The 23196-nt window shown below is 47.9% G+C and overlaps 1 protein-coding gene across 3 annotated transcripts in view; it reads left to right on the top strand.

The window, feature by feature from the left end:
• USP25 (ubiquitin specific peptidase 25) overlaps window positions 1-23196 on the top strand; it is a 136614-nt gene that overhangs the window by 94714 nt on the left and 18704 nt on the right. For all 3 annotated transcript variants that reach the window (XM_029577895.1, XM_029577896.1, XM_029577897.1), the window contains 2 exons: window positions 22571-22749; window positions 23071-23149. In XM_029577895.1, the coding sequence (XP_029433755.1) occupies window positions 22571-22749; window positions 23071-23149 (258 nt within the window). The remainder of the gene's footprint in view (window positions 1-22570; window positions 22750-23070; window positions 23150-23196) is intronic.

Here is a 23196-nt window from a genome sequence, read left to right on the forward strand (position 1 = left end):
GCTGGTGATGAGCCTTACGATCCTTGGTCCGATGATTCGTCCCAGGATACTGATGATCTTCCTTCACAGCCCTCTCCTCCTGATGAAAGGAAGTGTTCTCCTCCAGAGGACTTGTCCTTTATCAACTTTGTAAAGGAAATGTCTGGAACGGTTCCATTCCAGCTTCAGACTGAAGAGGACTCTAGGCATCAGATGCTGGAGCTTCTCGTTTCTCAATGCTCCAAAGGAAATCATGTCTATCCCTATTCATGAAATCCTTCTGGACCTTTTAAACAGAAATTGGGATCACCCTGGCTCTGTGGCACCTGTCAATCGTAAGGCAGATGCCACCTACTTAGTTCATTCAGCCCCTGGCTTCCAGAGAACTCAATTAGATCATCACTCAGTGGTTGTGGAGTCAGCCCAGAAGAGGGCATGAAGCTCCAAACCTCATTCTTCCATTCCTCCAGGAAAGGGACAAAAATTCCTGGATGCATTTGGAAGACGTGTATTCCATGGCTCAATGCTGATCTCTCGCATTGCTTCCTATCAATTGTACATGTCCCAATACAACAGGGCCCTGTTCCCGAAGATTCAGGAATTTGCTGAAGCCTTACCTCTGCACTTCCAGGACCAGCTTCGTGCCCTAGCACAAAAAGGCTTAGATGCTGGCAGACATGAACTACGGTCTGCATATGACATCTTCGACACCGCCCAATACTGGATCTTCGCACCTTAAACAAATATCTACAAAGAGAAAAGTTCAAGATGGTGACCTTGGGTTCTCTTCTTCCCCCTTCTCCAAAGGGAAGACTGGCTCTGCTCTCTAGACCTCCAGGACGCCTACACACGCATTTCAATTACTCCAAAACATCGCAGATTCCTGCGGTTCCTAGTAGGCCCAAAACACTTCCAATATCAAGTGTTACCATTCGGCCTAGCATCTGCTCCACGAGTCTTCACCAAGTGCCTCATAGTGGTAGCTGCCTTTCTCAGGAGTCAAAGTGTCCACGTCTACCCCTATCTCGACAATTGGTTGATCAGGGCTCCCACTCAGCAAACTGTACTGATGTCCCTATGTCTCACTTTGCATACCCTGATCTCCCTAGGGTTCCTCATAAACTATCCAAAATCCAGGCTAGTTCCTTCTCAAATCTTGTCGTTCATAGGGGCCGACTTGGACACCCCAAAAGCAAAAGCCTTCCTACCTCAGGATCGAGCTTTCACTCTCGCTTCTCTGGCCCATCGACTGCAGTCTCGACAACATTCAACTGCACGTCATTTTCTGGTCTTACTGAGTCATATTGTATCCTCTGTGCATGTCACTCCCATAGCTCGCCTTGCCATGAGAATAATGCAGTGGACTCTAAAATCGCAGTGGATTCAGTCTTCTTAGCCAATGTCCACCATTGTCCACATCACCAAACAGCTCCGCTTATCGCTAGCCTGGTGGGCAGACCAATTCAATCTGCTACAAGGCCTTCCATTTCAGGTTCCAGAACCTTGACAACAGATGCTTCCAGCCTCGGCTGGGGTGCACATGTTGGAAACCTGCAAACTCAAGGCATTTGGTCTCCAGAGGAAGCCAAACACCAAATACATTTCCTGGAGCTTCGTGCAATCAGATATGCTCTCAGGGCTTTTCAGGCTCACTTTTCCATCCAGGTCATCTTGATTCAGACAACCAACCAGGTGGTCATGTGGTACATCAACAAGCAAGGGGGAACGGGCTCCTATCTTCTGTGTCAAGAAGCTTCACAGATATGGGCGAAGGCCCTTTCCCACTTGATGTACCTCGGGGCCACCTACTTGCCGGGAGTGGACAATGTGTTGGCAGACAAGCTGAGTCGCACTTTTCAACTGCACGAGTGATCTCTCAACCCCACTGTAACGGACTCAATATTCCCGACGTTGGGGTTACCCTCACATAGATCTCTTTGCATCAATTCACAACCGCAAAGTAGGGAACTTCTGCTCTCTCACCTGCAGCCAAGAGACACGGTCTCCTTTATGCATACACCCTCCACTTCCACTCATTTCAAAGACTCTCGTGAAGTTGCAAAGGGACAAGGGGCTAATGATTCTGATAGCCCCTCATTGGCCACGCCAGGTCTGGTTTCCAATTCTCCACGACCTATCAGTACACTGGCACATTCCTCTGGGGAAGGACCCGCTTCTGATCACTCAGAACAACGGCTGCCTTCATCACCCCAACTTCCAGGCCCTCTCCCTGACTGCCTGGTTGTTGAAAGGTTAATACTTCAACCTCTTAACCTTTCAGAGCCGGTTTCCTGTGTCCTAGTAGCTTCACGAAAGCCTTCCACAAGGCAATCTTATCGTTACAAATGGAACAGGTTTACGGTATGGTGTACTTCCATGTCCATCGATCCCTTCACTTGTTCCACACCAAAGTTTCTGGATTATTTCTGGCACCTGTCAGAGTCAGGCCTCCAAACTTTGTCTATCAGGGTACATGTCAGTGTGGTAGCCGCCTTCCATAAAGGTGTCGGGGATGTACCTATTTCAGTACAACCCCTTGTAACACGCTTTTTGAAGGGTTTGCTCCACCTTAAACCTCCACTGCGCCCTCTGTCCCCTTCCTGGGACCTCAACATGGTTTTGGGGCAGCTCATGAAACCGCTGTTTGAGCCTCTCCAATCCTGTGATCTCCGCTATCTCACTTGGAAAGTGATTTTTCTTTTGGCGATCACATCCGCTCGCAGAGTTAGTGAGTTACAGGCCTTTAGACACCTACCCGCATTACACTAAACTTCTGCATGATAGGGTAGTACTCCGCCTAAGGCAGTATATGAGTTTCATATCAATCAATCCATTATACTACCCACCTTCTTTCCCAGGCCCCATTCAAATCCAGGAGAACAGGCTCTGCATACCCTTGACTGTAAACGTGCTCTAGTATTCTATCTAGACCATACAGCTGGCCACAGGAAATCCACTCAATTGTTTGTTTCCTTCGATTCCTTCAAATTGGGTAAACCTGTGGGTAAGCAGACTCTCTCCTCCTGGTTAGCGGACTGTATTTCCTTTTGCTATCAGCAGGCAGGTATTCCCCTTCAAGACCGTGTCAAGGCACACACTATCAGGGCCATGGCAACATCAGTAGCGCACCTACGCTCTGTGCCACTTGCTGACATCTGTAAGGCTGCTACCAGGAGCGCTCTCCACACCTTCGCAGCCCATTATTGTTTAGACAAGGCTGGCAGACAAGATTCCATCTTCGGCCAGTCTGTGCTACGCAACTTATTTGCGAACTGAGGTACCAACATCCTTCAGCCAATCCGTTAGGGTTCAGGATGCCCTCTACCAAATTCCACCCCAGTTGTGCCTGTTGCACGTCTTTGGGTACATTTGGTGCATTGCTCAGGCACCTCAGCTCGGTACTCACCCATATGTGAGGACTACCATTCTGCTTGTCCTGTGAGAAAGCAGAGTTGCTTACCTGTAACAGGTGTTCTCACAGGACAGCAGGATGTTAGTCCTCACGAAACCCGCCCACAACCCTGCGGTGTTGGGTTCGTTTACATTTTCTTATTTTATTTTCGCATGTACTTTTTACTATAAGACAAGACTGAAGGGGGGACCCCTGCTGGATGCAGGGTTAGTGCCATGCTGGGCATGCCCAGTAGGTGCCAGTCAGTTCTAGAAACTTTTACAAAAGTGTTCCGTGATTGGGCTCTATCCTGATGATGTCACCCATATGTGAGGACTAACATCCTTCTGTCCTGTGAGAACACTTGTTACAGGTAAGCAACTCTGCTTTCCCTGTACGTACCCAGATCTGTCCAGACCGTGGGTTGAGCCTCCTGTCCAGCAGGTGGAGACAGACCAAAACTGTGAGGGTATCCTATATCAGGACAGAGCCTACCCTACTCTCCTTCAGTATTCGTCTGTCTCCAGCAGGTGCAGGCAGCTGAACCTACAGTTCCCCTTCTTCTTCTTCCCTTAGTTTCCCTGAGGGGATTTTCTTTGCTTTTGGTCTGGATCAAGCAAGTATTTAATTCTTGTTTAAAAAAAAAAAAAAAAGAGGACTTTGAATGTTTTCTCACTTTTTTCCTCACAGAGGTAGTTCGGTCTCCTCGCTCTGCTGGGAGCCTGGGGGCTTGCCCATCCTAGTCCCCTTTTTTCCCGGTGACCATCTGGGGTGATACTGGTGGTCCAGTCCCTCCCCCATTATCTAGCTGTCCACTGTAAAACAGGACCCTCTCAGGGAGTGTTTTTCCCATGGCTTAGCTGAGCAGTTAAAAAAAAAAAAAAAAAAGGTACAAGCAGGGCTGTATTTGTTACTTGTATTTGTTACTTTTTAAGAACTGTGGACAGCTCCAGCAGCTTGCAGAGTTCAGTCACTGCCTCCACTGACAAGACTTCAGCCCTGCACAGCTCAGCTGTTTTTACTTTTTTAACGATTTTTTTTTCTTCAGCGCTGATGCCGCATTCCAGCGCCTGTAAAGCATGTGGAGATTCTGCCACACATTTTTTCCGTGGATGCCTCTGTTCAGAGTGCCTACTGGCACTCTGAACAGATGGCCTTGATCTTGATCTTGATCTTGATCAAGGCACAGATGGCCTTGATCTTCATGAACGATGACTAGAGACTAGAGCACCTCTAGGTTAAAGCACTCTTAAGCTTTAACCCGTATCCTCCATTGTATTTCTTAATTATTTCCACCTTTACTTCCTTCCAGCTATATAAGCTTCCAAGTTCCTTACCCTTGTTGAATGTAACTTGCCTTATTCATTTCCTTTTGTTTAACTTTCTTAAGTTATGCTACAGTTATACCCTTGTTAAATGTAAACCGATCTGATATGGTTATTACTATGAAGGTCGGTATAAAAAAAGTGTTAAATAAATAAATACTGGGTGGGGAGGGTCCCTCATCGGTCCCCTTGCCCACAGCGACCCGGGGGCGAGTTCCCCGCTGTGTGGCCAGGCCGTTCCCCTCCCGGAAAACCGCGGGAACGGTGGCCATCTTGGAAGCAGGCTCAAATGCAAAATTGGATGTGCAGGAGGAAGGTGAGCCCGATTTTTTTTTAAATTTTTTTTAGTTTCTCCTCCGGATTTGAGCCCCCCCTCATGCCCTGGAGGGGGTGCCTGACCTTTCCCTACCTCTCCTCCTACCCCTCTCCCCCGGGAAGTCTAAGCCTTGTTTCTCTGCAGAGTTTGTGCTTCTTATGCACGTCCTACTTAGCCAGCTTACAGCAGGAGGAAGATCCATCCCTGGATCCCCCACCAAAAAACCCGCAAATTTCTCCTCCGCAACCTCCAAAGGTGCTGGAGGGCCAGGGCTTTGGTTAGGGTGGTCCCGGGGGTCCCGCCGCCTCCAGATCCACCACAGCCGCCGCCGGTCCCAATTCCAGATCCAGATGTTGACCCACTGCTTCCTAACCCCCCCCCCCCCTCGAGGGGGTCGATCCTTGGGTGCTACGCTTATTTTAAAAGGAGGAACTAGAACCGCACATTCCCTTCATTTTGCAGGAACTGGGAATTGAGTTGCCCCCGGCGGATACGGTTATGGCCTCAATGCCTGCCAAATGGACCCGGTCCTGGCGGGACTTAGGACTCATGTACTTTTCCTTTTCACCCTATGCATAAGCTGATGCTCCTTAGGGAATGGGAGTCCCCTGAGGCGGGACTCCAAGTGGGGAGGGCTATGGACAAGCTCTACCTCCTTCCTGAGGACTTAAGATGCCCAAGGTAGATTCCTCTGTCACGGCGGTTACCAAACATCCCGATGTTTGGGGCTACAGCTCTGAAGAATGTCCAGGACCACAAGTTGGGATTTTACCTCAAACGCATATTTGAGGTCCTGTCCTTGGGAGTTCGGGCAACAATCTGCGGCAGTCTCAAGTAGCGGGCAAGCCTCAAGTGGGTTCAACAATTACTCAGCACCCAAGACCTCCCATCTGCAGAGGGCGGAGCAGGCGGATCACTTGGAGGGAGTGATTGCGTATGGAGCGGACGCCCTGTACGATCTTCTGCGAGTGCAAACCAAGGCAATGGTCTTCGCGGTCTCGGCCAGGTGCCTCCTCTGGCTGAGAAATTGGTCTGCGGACGCCTCTTCCAAAGTGAGGTTGGGAACCCTTCCTTTCAAGGGCCAGTTGCTTTTTGGTGAAGATCTAGAACAACTTATCAAAACCCTGGGAGAAAATAAGGTTCATAAGTTGCCGGAGGACTGTCCAAAACAGTTCTTCTTACCCTTTCGCACTAGATTTAGGGGGCAATGCCATTTTTCCTCCAGGGCAAGGGGCTCGTTCCCGAGGGGTAATGCTTCCCGATCTCAATCCTGGCCTCATTCCTTTCTGGGACGTCAGCCTTTCAGGGATAGTAGCTAGCAACACTCATTCACCAAGTCCTCCTCTCATTGAGATGGGGCTGGCTCATTCCTCTGTTCGAGACTTAGGTGGACGACTGTCCCAGTTTCTCGGGGAATGGGCCACCATAACGACGGATCAGTGGATCCTAGAGGTGATAGAAAAAGGCTACGCGTTAGAATTTGCTCGAGACATTTCGGATCTTCACCTGATCTCCCTCTGCGGAAGTCGAAAGAGGCCTGCGGTCGAACAGACCCTGCGCAGGCTGCTGGAACTGGGGGCCATTGTCCCAGTCCCAGTGGAAGAACAAGAGTCCGTCCAATATTCCATCTACTCCGTCGTGCCCAAAAAGGAGGGCTCCTTTCGTCCAATTTTGGATCTCAAGCGCGTCAACCGGTCTCTCAAGGTTCCCCATTTTCGGATAGAAACCTTAAGGGCGGTGATAGCAGCAGTTCGATCCAGAGAATTCTTGGCCTCGCTCGATCTGAAGGAGGCCTACTTACACATCCCAATTCTCTGCGATCACCAGCGGTATCTTCGGTTTGAGATACTGGGCCAACATTTTCAGTTTCGAGCACTCCCCTTCGGTCTTGCCACGGCGCCGCACACTTTCACCAAGGTAATGGTGGTAGTGGCGGCCACCTTGCGTTGAGGCGGAGTCCTCGTCCACCCTTACCTGGACGATTGGCTCATCCGGGCCAAATCAAAGTCTCTTTGCCAGCTGGCGGTCAGCAAGGTCCTGTCATGTCTGACCTCTCTGGGTGGGTCATCAACTTTCCCAAGAGCAAGCTTCAACCCTCCCAGACATTGAAATTCCTGGGGGTGCGATTCGACACTCGAGTAGGCAGGGTGTTTTTTCCGGAGGACCGATCGCTCAAACTCAGAGGCCAAGTGTGCAATTTTCACTCTCTTGCTCTGCCAGCGGCCTGGGATTATCTCCAGGTTCTGGGGTCCATGGTCTCCACTATCGATCTGGTCCCCTGGGCTTTTGCGCATATGCGTCCATTACAGAAAGCCTTGCTATCCTGCTGGAAACCGGTATCGGAACAGTTTCAGACGCCCCTGCCGCTCTCCGAGACTACCGTCGCAGAACTGCCTTGGTGGCTATCGCCTGCCCATCTTCAGAAGGGGATGTCCCTTCTGATGCCGCAGTGGATCGTGGTAACAGACACCACCCTCTCCGGCTGGGGAGCTGTATGCTAGACCCAGTCTGCTCAGGGGTATTGGTCTCCGACCCAATCTCGCTGGCACATGAATCGACTGGAAGCTCGAGCGGTCCGAAAGGCTCTCAAGGCCTTCCTTCCCCTACTCCTCCACAAGGCGGTGCGGGTCCTGTCGGACAATTCCACCACTGTAGCCTACATCAATCGACAAGGGGGCACCAGGAGTCGCCTAGTTACTCTGGAAGCCAGCAGGCTCTTCTCATGGGTGGAACATCACCTAGAGCGCTTAGCGGCGTCCCATATTGGGGGGAAGGAGAACGTTCAAGCGGATTTCCTCAGTCGCCAGAGGTTAGACCCAGGCGAGTGGGAATTGTCAGACGCAGCGATGAACCTGATCATCCGCAGGTGGGGTCCCCCTCACTTGGATCTGATGGCCACCATGACCAATGCGAAAGCTCCTCGGTTCTTCAACCACAGACAGGAACATTGTGTGGAAGGGGTGGATGCCCTGGTCCTTCCCTGGCCCCGCGACATTCTACTGTACGTGTTTCCTCCCTGGCCGTTAGTGGGCAAAGTACTCCGAAGAATCGAGCTTCATCGTGGGCCTGTCATTCTAGTGGCTCCGGAATGGCCCTGCAGACCATGGTTTGCGGACCTCGTAAATCTAGCCACGAACGATCCCCTACGCCTCTTTCCCATCTTCTTCGGCAGGGTCCTGTATTTTTCGATCAGGCGGATTGCTTCTGTCTAGCGGCCTGGCTTTTGAACGGCAGAGATTGAGAAGGAAGGAAGAAGTAATATCCACTCTATTGCGGGCCAGGAAGCAGACTACCTCGCTTGCTTATGTCAAAGTATGGAAGGTTTTTGAAAATGCGTGTCTCACCTTGGATATCTCAGCTTGTAAGGCTCCGGTTTCCCAGGTCCTTTCTTTTCTCCAGAACGGTCTCGCCAAGGGGTGGTTGTTCAGTTCCTTGCGAGTGCAGGTCTCTGCTCTCGGTTCCCTCTTAGGCACCATTGACGGTTATGCAGTGGCGGCTCATCCTGATGTCGTCCGTTTCCTCAAGGGAGCCAAGCACTTGAATCATCCAGTCCGGGTTACTTGTCCTTCGTGAAGTCTTAACTTGGTTCTCCGGGTTCTCTGCAAAGCCCCTTTTGAGCCCTTAAGGAGGGCTATGCTCAAGGATTTGACTCTCAAAACAGTCTTCTTGGTGTCCATTTGTTCAGCCAGAAGAATCTCAGAGCTCCAGGGGTTGTCGTGCAGAGAGCCTTTCCTATGTTTCTCAGATTCAGGGGTATCCCTTAAGACGGTACCCTTTCTTGCCAAAGGTTGTGTCGTCTTTTCATGTCGATCAGTCCGTGGAACTTCCGGCTTTTTCTTCGTCAGAAGTAGCAAATACAGCTGGTGGTGATCTGCGGCGCCTCTATGTGAAACGGGTCTTGCTGCGTTACCTTCAGGTTACAAATGAGTTCCGGGTCTCTGACCACTTGTTTGTTCTGTGGAGTGGGCCGAATAAAGGTAATAAGGCTTCCAAGGCCACTATCGTGCGTTGGCTAGAGACCATTGCGTCGGCCCGTGCCGGAAGGCTTAAAAGCTCATTCCTTGTAGTCTCAGGATACTTCTTGGGCGGAGAGTCAATCGGTCTCTCCGCAGGAAATATGTAGGGCAGCTACTTGGAAATCCCTGCATACTTTTGCTAGTCATTACCGTCTGGATGTGCAGGCTCCAGGTTTTGGCTCCTTTGGGCGGCAGGTGATTTGAACAGGGCTATCTCGGTCCCACCCTGTTTAGGGAAGCTTTGGTACATCCTACGGTCTGGACTGATCGGATACGTACAGGGAAAGGAAAATTGGCTCTTACCTGCTAATTTTCGTTTCTGTAGTACCACGGACCAGTCCAGACACCCACCTGTTCTAGATCTGATACGTCCGCTCAAATGTTCTGTCTTTCTTTACAGGGTTTTTTTTAGTTATCTGATTTTTTTGTCTACTATTACTAAAGGCACCGGAAGCATCTAACAAATGAAAATAAAATTGTATGCAAGAGCGTTTTTATTCATACAGAATCCTTTCAATTGTTCACTTGTTCAATTTGTTAGTTTTTTCTTATTGCTTGCTTGATCCTTGGGAAGTTATATCTGCTTTGAAAGTACTTTGTACTGAAGAGATATAGGGTAGGCTCCGTCCTGATATAGGATACCCTTACAGTTTTGGTCTGTCTCCACCTGCTGGACAGGAGGCTTAACCCACGGTCTGGACTGATCCGTGGTACTAGAGGAACGAAAATTAGCAGTAAGAACCAATTTTCCTTTATCCATCAGTTCTGCATAGCACATTAGGATGTGATTTTCTATATATATCTATAGATTTTTTTTATTTTTTTTTTTACTTTTGGATTTCCTAAATATTTATCCTAAACATATTTTTCAGTTAGAAATTGTGCAGCAGAATATATAATAGTATTTATAGATCTCTGCAAATATGCCACAGTGTTGTATTAAATTGTAGGATCCCAGGGGACCAGAAAATTTTCAAAAGGATTTATATGTGTAAAAGTAATCATATATTATAGCAGTTTTTAAAAGCCCTTCTATACGCATAAAGCCCTTTGAAAATTATCTCCATAGTCTATATTTGAGCACGGGGAAAAGTGACCTGAGCAGGATCTGAGCCAGTGTCTTAGGTTTCAAGTCTATGAGCTATAGCTTTTCCACTCCATAGATCACCAAGTAGATTTCTATTAGTGATAATTTAAAAATAGTGATTCTGGTCAAGGTTTATTTTAAGTCAGATGATCACCCTCCTTTTTAGTTTTGCCCCTAAACTCTATTCCCATAACCTTTTGTGCAGAAAGGTCTGTGGTTTTAAGATGAAACCCCATAAATACAGATGGCACACACTTTGGAGCATGGCTCTGCCTACAAATTAATTGGAATTAGACAGAGCCCTGATGAGTTTTGGAGGGAACTTAAAACATATTTTACATGATTCGCCCATCTTTATGAATAAAAAATTCACCCAACATGGGGTGCAACATATTAGAAAGCCAGTATACAGCCAGACCTGTAGGGATAACATCTTAACAATGAAAAATCATTTCCTCTGGGCATTCAGCTGCTTTTTAGCAGAGAGGATGGCCAGTTGGAGTTGAATGCAGTCAGACCAGGGAGTACTGACCATTTGACCATTTAATATTTTAAAAGGATCCTTTAAAATTTTCAATCTGTATAACTTTTTTTTTTTAGCCTTATGCAACAGAATAAAATACTTTGTACAAGAAATGATCAATTTTGTTCTTTGGGCTTATGGGAGCTATGCACTAATCTATAAGTTACTGGTTAACTTCAGTGGCATGAATACCTAATTCTAGGCAGGTCACACAAACAGAAAAAGAAGTATCCGTGAAAACAAATTAAACTGGGTATCAAGTGGGGTGATGTGCTGAGGAGGAGGTGTTTCCTTTCAGCTCCGGGTGCCGTGCTCCCGTATCCACCGGCATCGACATAGGCTCGTTTATACTGTGGTTTTATGTCGATAGTACATTTTATGCAAAAATCACCTCAGCCGATGGCTTCTCGCTGCGGAAAAAAGAAAAGGAAAAAGACAAAGGGAAGTTGGCCGAATCCAAGATGGCGGCAAACTCCAGCGACTCAGTCATCTCCGTCGGGCTCGCTCACAGTGGCGATACCCTGGATGACAAGCTGGCGAGTATTGCCTTGCAATTAACAGAAGTGAGAGACGCGCTGGCAGAAATAGGGCCCAGAATAGACCAAGTGGAAGGGCGGGTCTCCCTCTTAGAAGATGACATGACGGTGGTCACAGCAAAAGTTGAATCCCACGCAGCGGCCCGTAAAGACTGCCAAGACAAACTAGACCTGGAGAACAGGTCAAGACAGGCCAACTTATGCTTCTTGGGGCTTCCAGATTCAATTGACGACCAAAACCTTGATAAATTTCTGAAGAGATGGCTGCCGGAGGTGGTGGACCTAGAGGACTTGAAGGGCCTACTAAGTATCAAACATGCTCACCGGCTTGGCGCGAGATGGGCATCAGATTTGCCCCAGAATTCCAATAGCAAGGGTTTTTAACTTTGCCCACAAACATAAAGTATGGCTGGCGTATCGCAATAAAAAGGAGCTGAACTACAACGGGAACCGAATACGTGTTACACAGAACTACTCGGCACAAGTCTCGCAAGCACGGCGCAAATTTTCTACCACCTGCTCCTCCTTGGTAGTAAAATTTTCACTCCAATACCCAGCCACTTAAAAAATTTGGTTGAACGACACTGTGAAGACCTACACCAAGCCGGAAAAAGCCCAGGCCTTCGTGTAGAAAAATCTGAAATAAGCGCAGGAATAGCTAGCCTGGGGACAGTCTTAAGGATTATTACCATCTCTCAACACTAGTAAGTCAATCTTAGCAGGGCTTCGATCCATCAACCTTTAGAACAGTTAACCACTGGCCCAGCCGGAGTGGGTTGCAGCTTACCACAGGGAAAACTTCATCAAGGCTTGGGCACAAAAACTCACAAGCACCCGTGGCACTCCTGGCAAGCTCCGCCTTCGGCCTTCTACTGCTGGGGAGGCATTAGTGCATAGCCATGAAGACCTTACCCGTTTTTCCACCACTTGACTACCCCACTCTTAGAGCCGGTAGAGGGGACAGGCCCTCTTACTTGTTCCAGGAAAAACGACAGAATGCGGCTTGAACGTGGGCAAGATAACAACAGACAGGTTTGATGTGTGTTTTGGAATGCCCGCCAACAATCGGACAAGGCCGATTTCCCGTTAGAAGCATAAACACACACTGGGCTAAAGTACCCCTTATCAACCTATTTTCTTGGGTGCGCTGCTGCCTTCAGTCCCAGATTAGAACGGACCTATTTCTTTTTGTCCCCCTTTTCGTTGACCAGAACATCGGGAGTATGACTGATATCGAAGGGTTTACTAGGCTGGGGACTCTGTGGCGGTGCACCCAGAAATAGCAAGGGTGCGAGGGTGCGGGGTACCTGGACACTCTAATATGTGATCTCCCTCTCTCTCTCTGGTTTCAGAGAGGATGATATATGTTAAATTGTTGGGAAAGTTGGGGATGGGAGAGGGGGGCAGGGGAGGGATAGTGGGGGCATTCGTTAGTCACCATCAGGCATTTAGTGTGGGGACACGGAGTAAAGAAAAGGTAAAGGGAAGGCGGGGTAACCGGAAGAGAAAGCGTGGGGTGAAGGCCTCGCTCAGGTCGACTCGGAGGGGGGGAGGAAGCAGCATGGAAGACGCAGCGGGGGGGGGTTGGGGTGAGGCTGTGCACCTATTCCTGGGTTGATAAGCCTCCACGGACAACTGCACAGAAAATACCGCTGGGGGTTACATGACAAAACTGATGTCTTGGAATGTCCATGGCCTGGGTACGCCAATAAAAAGAAAAAAAAGTTCTCAATCATTTAAAAAAAAAAAAAAAAAACTGGGAAACTGGAAAGGCAGTTTTAAGGGGGGATATAATTGCCTACCTTAGTGCGAGGACGAAGAAAATGGATAGGGACATTCTGCAGCTAGAATCACAATTGAAACAACTGAAAGCGGAAATGGTGACCTCGCCCGCCCCCGCGCTTAGGAGAGCCTATCACACCACCCTTCACAGGTTGAATACGATCTTACATACCCGGGCATTCCGGTCACTCCAAGTAGCTCAACATAATTTCTTTAAATTCGCCAATAAGATCGGGAAACCTTTGGCAAATTTGGTTAGAGCGACCCGCCCACACATGTTTATCAAAAAAATGCAAACGCCACACGGAAAGTGGGTATCTCAAACAGATATGTGAAATATTTTGCGCATTTTGTGAGGCCCTGTACTCGGAGGACCCAAGAGACCCTAACAACACGGAAGAGGCCTTTTTTTCTGATATTCACATCCCCCAACTGTCTCCAACACCGGGAATTTCTCAAGCGACCTATCCAAACGTATGAGGTCCTACACACGATCAACATAGTGCTACAGGGAAGTCTTTGGGACCAGATGGGTTCTCATATGACTTTTACAAAATTTTAAAAGAACAGATTGCAGTCCCCCTCACTAGCTACTATATTGAAGGGCTAGCCTGCAACAAATTTCCAGAATCCTTTAACAGCGCTCACATTATAGTGCTACCGAAACCTGGTAAAGACCCAAACTCACCGACCTCATACCGCCCTATTTCACTCCTGAACAGCGATTTAAAAATACTAGCCAAATTTTGGCGGACCGGTTTAGCATAATACTTCCCCAAATGATCTCGGACCATCAGGTGGGATTTGTGAAGGGGAGACGGGCAACGGGCACATAATCAAACTGCTCACGGCCATGAAATTTTGTCAGGAGAAGAAACGTAGCACCTTAACTATCGGATTCAACTCCGAAAAGGCTTTTGACAAGTGTGTCTTGGGCTTACCTGTTTTCGGTCTTACATCGATATGGCTTTTCTGGGTCCTTTATAAAATATTTACTGCTCCTTTATGCTTCCCCATATTCACGAATCATAGTTAATGGTCTGACTTCACTTAAATTGCACCTGCAACGGGGGGTTCAGCAAGGGATGCCCCTTATCCCCGCTGCTTTATATTTTGTCAATAAACCCGTTGTTACATAAAATTGCCTCACACCCAGACATAAGGGGTTTCGAAAGGGCAGGGACAGAATTCAAGGTGGCTGCCTTTGAAGACAATGTCTTGGTGTTTCTGTCCTCCCCTAGTGAGTCCCTTCCCCATCTGCTAGACCTCCAATTGCAATTCAGTACCTTTGCAGGCTTGAAAATTAATGGGGCAAATCGGAGGTCCTGGATATTAGCCAAAACGTGAGAGGCTTGGCAAGGCTTTACCCCTTGAAATGGGCTCCGGGAGAACTTAAATATTTGGAGGTGGCAATACCGGAATTGCTTGATTCTATATACAAATTAAACGTCCTCCCCAAAATGAAAACCATGATAGATGCCTTTGCCCGCTGGCAGGCTTTGCCACTATCGTTAAGAGCGTATACATTTTTCTCACAGGACAAGCAGGATGGTAGTCCTCACATATGGGTGACATCACAGGATGGAGCCCAATCACGGAACACTTTTGTCAGTTTCTAGAACTTTGACTGGCACCTACTGGGCATACCCAGCATGGCACTAAACCTGCAGCCAGCAGGGGTCCCCCTTCAGTCTTCTTTTTTCCGCGCAGCAGTAGCCATGCGGGTTAAGGAGCTCCACAGAGATTCCTGACAGGAATTTTCCTCACGGAATTACTAAAAACTTTCATACCCCACAGGGGTCCCTCCTTCAAATTTTTGACTCCGCAGTACTCCAGTAAGTTTTTACCCGTTTTCAGTCTGTTCCCGTGGAGTTTGGCCCTCGCAGCCTCCTGGCCGTTTACCATACTGCGGCTAAATTTTTCAAAGACCATGGCGTCTGGGTTCCATCGGTGCCCGGACTGTACTTGCACCATGTCCATAATAGACCCTCATAAAGTCTGTGTGATGTGTCTTGGGTGCGAGCATGATGTCCTGACTTGCACCAAATGTGCCTTAATGACACCAAAAGGTCGCAAGGCCAGAATGGAGAAATGGAACTTCTCTTCCATTCTCAAACTCCGACGCCATCTATTGCATCGACATCGTCTGAACCGGCACCGTCCACTTCGCGCCAGTATCTGCCACCGGCCGGTGACCGTCTGGTGTCGACGACTTCTTGGCCTTTGATGTCCTCTACTCCCCCTCAGGACCGAGGGGATCGTAGAGAGAAACATCGGCATCGACACCGCAAGTCTCGGACCATCGAGGAAGGAAAATCTTTGACCTCGCCATCGTCCAAGCCGCCATCGAAGAAACCCCGTCCAGAAAAGGCACCGACCCTTTCTGCGACCGGGTCATCAAGGCAACCCTCACGTGGATGGATATCTGGAGCCGCGACTCCGCCTTTAACGGTGGTCCCTCAGGCTATGCCTCTGCCTCCTCCTTCCCTTCCGGAGCCGGGGCTGCTTGCTCCGGGTCTCCATGAAGAACTGGACCAGATGGTTCAGGAGGCCATCGATAAGGCGATGCATAGACTCCAAAGTCCCTGGCGCTGAAATCGCTGCCGGTCGCAGAACCGACCATCGATCCCATTCCTGCAGCATTGGCATCGCTGCTCTCGAAGATGGAAGCGCTCATAGCTGCTTTTCCACCGATGGATCCTGGGTCACCAATGGCTCCGGTGCCTTCCCCGCTTCCCCTGTCATCGGGAGGGGCAACACCGTTCCGCATTCCTCCATCGGGAGTCCTGCCGATGCCTCAACCATCGATGTCGATGCAATCATTGATGTCGATGCGCCCATCGGCGCCACCGATCCATCCATCGATGCCCTCGATGCCTTCATCGGTGCCTCCAGTACTTTCCTCGATGCCTTCAGATCCTAGACCAGGACCTTCAGGAATACCATCGTCCCATCCTTCTCAGGTTCTTAACAGGGACAGGGGCTGATCCCTATGACACCTGGACTGACTATTCATCTCAAGACACCGATGATTTACCATCGCCACCTTCTACTGAAAGTAGGAAGCGTTCTCCAGAGGACTTGTCCTTCATAAATTTTGTGAAGGAAATGTCTGAATTGGTTCCATTCCAATTACAGACTGAGTAAGATGATAGGCATCAAATGATGGAGCTGTTTCAATTCCTGGATGCTCCCAAGGAAATAACCTCCATCCCTATTCACCAGGTTCTTTTGGATCTCCTCAAAAAAGAACTGGGAACACACTGGTTCTGTTGCTCCAGTCAACCAGAAAGCTGATACCACTTATTTGGTCCAGTCAGCCACCACTTATTTGCTCCAGTCAGCCCCAGGATTCCAGAAACCTCAGCTGGATCACCAATCTGTGGTTGTAGAATCAGCCCAAAAGAGGGCAAAAAGATCAAAACCCACTCTTCCTTTCCCCCAGGTAAGGAACAGAAATTCCTGGATGCCATTGGCCGGCGTGTCTTCCAGGGATCATTGCTTATCTCTCGAATCGCCTCCTATCAGCTGTATATGACCCAGTACAACAGGGTCTTATTCAAGCAGATACAGGATGTTGCAGAGTCCCTGCCTCAGCAATTCCAGGATCAGCTTCAAGCCCTGGTACACAAGGGCTTCGAGGCAGGGAAGCATGAAATCAGATCCTCTTATGATATCTTCGACACTGCTTCCAGGGTATCTGCAACTGCTATTTCGGCAAGAAGATGGGCCTGGCTTGTCGGACTTGTGCCCTGAAGTACAAGACAGATTATCTGATCTGCCCTGCATAGGTGACAATCTGTTTGGTGAATAGATTCGGTGGACGGTGGCGAAACTCAAAGACCATCATGAGACCCTTTGCCAGCTCTCTCTGATGCCCTCTTGAGTATTCCTCCAAACAGCCTTTCAGGAAGGATACTAAAAAGTCATTCTTCTGTCCAAAGAAGTCCTATCCACCACAGTCTAGGACTCGTTCCACGAGACCTTTCCAAAAGGCCCAGTCTCATCAACAGCGAAAACAAAAGCCGCAGGTAGCTCCTCAGCCGGGCCCTGCTTCTGGTTTTTGACTCCTGCATAGAGAGCAGCAGCCAGTTTCCACTGCCTCAGATACCAGTGGGAGGTCGACTGTGCCATTTCAACAACAGGTGGCACACAATCACCTCAGACCAGTGGATCCTTGCCATAATCTCTCAAGGTTATCACCTGAACTTTCTCTCCATCCCACCGGACTCCCCACCTCTACCGACGGGGAGAACATCTGACCATTCACTACTCTTGGAGCAGGAGGTCTCCCTCCTCCTCCAGTCCAGAGCAATAGAGCCAGTGCCCTACTCCCAACAAGGCCTAGGATTCTATTCCCGGTACTTTCTAATCTGCCTCGACAGCGAGCTCTCACTCTCATCTCTCTCGCACACCAGCTACAGTCTCAGCACTGCACGCCACTTCCTCATCCTGCTAGGACATATGGCGTCCTCAGTACAGGTTACCCCAATGGCCCGCTTGGCCATGAGTCATGCAGTGGACTCTTAAGATCACAATGGACTCAGTCCGTCCAACCTCTGTCGACCACTGTCCACATTGCCGACTCACTTCGTCAGTCTCTAGCCTGGTGGCAAAATCAGATCAACCTCCTCCGGGGCCTGCCCTTCCAGGCTCCAGACCCTCAAATAATTCTCACCACTGATGCTTCCAACCTCGGCTGGGGAGCCCATGTTGCCGATTTGCAGACACAAGGGACTTGGTCTCCAGAGGAAGCCACCAAATCAATTTCCTGGAGCTTCAAGCAATCAGATATGCTCTCAGGGTATTTCAGGATCACCTTTCCAACCAGGTCATCCTCATTCAGATGGACAACCAGGTGGCCATGTGGTACATCAACAAACAAGGAGGGACGGGCTCCTACCTACTGTGTCAGGAGGCTGCGCAGATATGGGCGGAGGCCCTCTCCCATTCAACGTACCTCAGGGCCACCTACTTGCTGGGATTGGACAATGTGTTGGCGGACAAGCTGAGTCACGCCTTTCTACCACACGAGTGGTCCCTCGACCCCACTGTAGCGGACTCTTTATTCCAACGTTGGGGTTACCCCCACATAGACCTCTTTGCGTCACCTCAGAACCGCAAAGTAGAGAACTTTTGTTCTCTCACTCGCAGCCAACTCTGTCAGCCAAGAGATGCATTCTCCCTCTCATGGGCAACCGGTCTCCTATATGCATTCCCTCCACTTCCACTTCTCTCGAAGACTCTCGTGAAGTAACGTCAGGACAAGGGACCCATGATCCTCATAGCACCTCACTGGCCTCGCCAGGTGTGGTTTCCAATTCTTCAAGACCTCTCCATTCGCAGGCACATTCCCTTGGGAAAGGACCAGCTTCTGATCACTCAGAACGACGGGTGCCTACGCCACCCCAATCCTCGGGCCTTGTCTCTGACGGCCTGGATGTTGAAAGGTTAATTCTTCAGCCACTTAACCTTTCGGAGCCAGTTTCCCGTGTCCTGATTGCTTCATGGAATCCTTCCACGAGAAAATCTTATGTTTATAAATGGAACAGGTTTACATCATTGTGTTCTTCTCAATCCCTTGATCCCTTTACCTGTTCCACCACGAAGTTTCTAGACTATCTCTGGCACTTGTCAGAATCAGGTCTAAAAATCTCCTCCATCAGAATGCATGTTAGTGCGGTAGCCGCCTTCCATAGAGGTGTTATGGATGTTCCTCTTTCAGTACAACCCCTCGTAACACATTTTCTGAAGTGCTTGCTTCACCTCAAGCCTCCACTGCGCCCTCCGGCCCCTTCTTGGAACCTCAGTCTGGTTTTAAGAAGGCTCATGAAACCACCATTCGAGCCTCTCCAATCCTGTGATCTTCGCTATCTCACATGGAAAGTGATTTTTCTTTTGGCAATAACATCTGCTCGCAGAGTTAGTGAGTTACAGGCCCTAGTTACCTATCTGCCTTACACTAAACTTCTGCAGGACAGGACAGTACTCCGCACTCACCCTAAGTTCTTACCTAAGGTAGTTTTGGAGTTTCACATTAATCAATCCATTATACTACCTACCTTCTTTCCCAGGCCTCACTCCAATCTGGGAGAACAGGGTATGCATACCCTTGATTGTAAATGCGCTCTAGCATTCTATCTAGACCGTACAGCTGCCTACAGGAAAAGCACTCAATTGTTTGTCTCCTCCTCCTGGTTAGCGGACTGCATATCCTTTTGCTATCAGCAAGCAGGCATTCCACTTCAAGACCGTATTAAAGCGCACTCTGTGAGGGCCATTCAGTAGCACACCTACGCTCGGTGCCGCTTCCTGACATTTGCAGGGCTGCTACCTGGAGTTCTCTCCATACCTTTACAGCTCATTATTGCTTAGACAAGGCCGGAAGAAAAGATTCTATCTTCGGCCAATCTGTCTTGCGCTACCTTTTTACAACTTGACGTACCAACACCTTTCCGCCTGCCCGTTAGGGTTCAGGATGCCCTCTACCAAATTCCTCCCCAATCCTTGTGCCTATTGCACATCTTGGGTACATTTGGTGCATTTCTTGGCCATCCTCAGCTCGGTACTCACCCATATGTGAGAACCACCATCCTGCTTGTCCTGTGAGAAAGCAAATGTTGCTTACCTGTAACAGGTGTTCTCACAGGATAGCAGGATGTTAGTCCTCATGAAACCCGCCCGCCACCCCGCGGTGTTGGGTTCGTTTTCTTATTTTATTTTTCGGCACTTCCTGTAGCTTTACACAAGACTGAAGGGGGACCCCTGCTGGCTGCAGGTTTAGTGCCATGCTGGGCATGCCTAGTAGGTGCCAGTCAAAGTTCTAGAAACTTTGACAAAAGTGTTCCATGATTGGGCTCCATCCTGTGATGTCACCCATATGTGAGGACTAACATCCTGCTGTCCTGTGAGAACACCTGTTACAGGTAAGCAACATTTGCTGTATCAAATGGTAATACTCCCGAAATGGATGTATGTCCTTCAAATGCTTCCTTTGTAGCTTAAGACACGAGATGTCAGATTGTTGAACCTGTGCGCGCGATTCAGTATTTTAATTTATTAAAATTAGGCCTGGCGGTAAAAAGAGGCGCTAAGGACACTACCGCATCCCTAGCGCCTCTTTTTTGATGGAAGCGGCGGCTGTCAACGAGTTTGACAGCCGATGCTCAATTTTGCCGGCGTCTCAAACCTGCTGACAGCCACAGGTTCGGAAACCGGACGCCGGCAAAATTGAGCGTCTGGTTTTCGACCTGCCAGCCGCAGGCCTATTTAAAAATTTTTTTTATTTTTTACTTTTTTAAACTTTCGGGCCCTCCGACTTGAGCAGTTTTTACTGAGCACTTTCCCGGTGCCCGGTGCACAGGAATACCTAATAGGCCATCAACATGCATTTGCATGTTCGGGGGGGTTGGACGCGCGTTTTGGACGACTATTACCCCTTACTGAATAAGGGGTAAAGCTAGCGTGTCCAAAACGCACGTCCAAATGTATTGGCCTGTAAGTTTGTGCCTGAGGCAATGGAGGGTAAAGTGACTTGCCCAAGGTCACAAGGAGCGACAGAAGGACTCGAACCCTGGTCTCCTGGTTCATAGCCCGCTGCTCTAACCACTAGGCTACTCCTCCACTCCACATGTAAAATATATGAGCGTGTATTTTTAAAATAGGAAACGTTTGTGTGTTCAATGCATTATGGGATTAATTCACAATACGCAGGTTAAATATCAGACTGAGAGTTAATGATAGTAACTTTGCTTTATTTCATTTACTGTCTCTTTTTAAGTTTTGAATTTAAATATTTTTAGCTGAATTTTATTTGTATTGAATGGTTTTATGTAATTTGTATTCAAATCTGTCTTTTATTTTTTATTGTTTTATATTATTATGTAAACCGTAGAGAGAGAGACTTGGTTTTCTGTATAATGGTATAGAAAAGTTGCATAAATAAATAAAAAAATAAATAATATATATTCTTTCAATACATCGCTTGTATTGGTGCCTATATGTTGCTGGGTCGAGATACATACATTTAATAAAATGTGCATATCCTATTCGCGAGTTGTAAAATACTAGCGTAGATCTGCTCCTGGCAGTATACCCGCATCTATGCCACCATGTGCATTTCTTTGAAAGTTGTCCCTGCTGTATATAATTTTGCTTGACACATGCTGGAAGAACAGCAGAGACCGTCACTCTGCATCTATAGACCAAGACTCCTTTATGGCCTTGAACAAAATCACTTTTCCTCCCTGTGCTTTGCTGTCTCTGACTGCTGTTAAGGCAGTTTCTTCTTCCCTTTCCCATCTGGAAATCTTCATGGTTCAGACGCAGCGAACGTGCAGCTAGACCTTCCATCCCAGAGGTGGTTGTAGATATTTCTGCCTTGCCGCATTATCTGGAGGACGGTCGCAGCTTGTGCCAGCCCCCACCACAGCAATAGTGGAGCTTCCCTTTGGTATTAAGGGGGCACATTTCAGAGGGCTTCTCCGTGAGTTAAACCCGTGTATCTGCAGAGAAGGCTCCCCCCACCCCATGAGGAAAAGGGGTGAGGCTGGAGCAGGACTGGGGTCTCTTCCTGCAAGGTGCGTGCGGGGAGTTTTATTTTAACTCCCTGTATGTACTTCCCGGGGAGGGAGTGTGCATGTGCATGTACTTTTGTATGTGCAGCCACCACCAGGAGGTGATTTTATAAAGGGAGTTTCCTTTTTAAAATATGGGCTTACGGGCCCTTGAGTGCAAAGTGCCCCTTGGCCTGAAAGCATTGCCAGCTCGCTGAAAATTGCCTTCTAAGTTAATACATATTTTGTTATTATCTCTTTATTAATTTTCAAAACAGTTCAAATAAGGATTTCTTACCTTACCATCAGGTATAGCATATTTAATACAGTTACAAAGGTAAATTAACATCATAACCCAAACCATAATTATTATGCTATAACCTTATGTATTACCATGAAATCTGGGAGATCATAATAAAGAAATAAAGGAGCATAATGTCGTTCCATCAATACTTTTACATAAGTAGAAAATGGTGAGAATAATACTAAATTCCTAAGTTACCACAGATATTAGGTATTAGATATTGATACATATTTTGGAAATAAGATGATGAAACGGAGCAGTTTAAGGCATTGTAGAATTAAAGTGACAGGACCTGACTGAAACTGTATACATTTTTTTTTATGCTGCTGACTGCTTTACTCCGTGCTTAAGTTTGTAAAAGTATTTCTTATACTTTAAGTCATCTGTTTTGAAGTCAATAAGGAAATCATGCGGGCAGCTCGGCGGCCCATGAGCCTGCAAGCGTTTCTGTTTGAAAATGTAAGCGGCACGCGCACGGCGGGTAGTTTGCTACCTGTGTGGTTCACACTTGCATGCGAGCAGGTGCGAGATAAAACCACTGCATGAACTTTGTCTCAGCTGGCACAAGTCCATGCCCGTGGAGCGGCGTGCATATTCAAAGAGGAACATTGGATTATTGCACTCTTTTTAAGTTTAATGTTTTGTAAATTATTAGTACTTTTCTGTTATATGTGGTACAGGATTAGTTTCTATTTCAGTTCAGTACATCTGTATTATATTAACTTTGTTGTCTATAATTTAATATTTTTTTTGCAGGCCATTAAACTGGAGTACAGTCGTCTAGTAACATTAGCCCAGGAGACTTCCCTGCCAGAGCGTGATTACCGCTTACACCACCCTGTCATTTACTTCATCCAGAATCAGGCGCCAAAGAAAATCATCGAGAGGACATTGCTGGAGCAGTTTGCAGATCGCAATTTGAGTTTCGATGAACGGTAAAAAAAACATAAAAAATCAAGAAGTGTGATTTCCTTGCCGGGTGTTCTTTCTATTCTGTGTTTTTCCACTGGCTCGCATTTTGCTTAGTTGGTGGGGTTTTTTTTGTTATTTTTTTATAATCAAGAAAGCTTCTCTTATTGACTTTTTTTCTGAAAGCGCTGCTTGCTCCAGCCTTCTCTCTTTCACGTGTGCAGATTGCAGAGGCCACTTGCAGCATCTGACCACATCGGGTCTCCATGTACCTGAGAGGGGCCACCACCTCGTAAAAGAACGGCAGCAGCTGTGGCTTTGTCTCATATTCTGTACTTCTTTTGAAGGTGCCGTAGCATAATGAAGGTGGCCCAAGCCAAACTTCACTTGATAAAACCTGATGAAGTGAACATGGAAGAATATGAGGTTAGAATAATTTCTAAATGTATTCCAAGTGGTTTAAAAAAACAAAA

The sequence above is a fragment of the Rhinatrema bivittatum genome, chromosome 15 (assembly GCF_901001135.1).
Source record: "Rhinatrema bivittatum chromosome 15, aRhiBiv1.1, whole genome shotgun sequence".
Classification (NCBI taxonomy): domain Eukaryota; kingdom Metazoa; phylum Chordata; class Amphibia; order Gymnophiona; family Rhinatrematidae; genus Rhinatrema; species Rhinatrema bivittatum.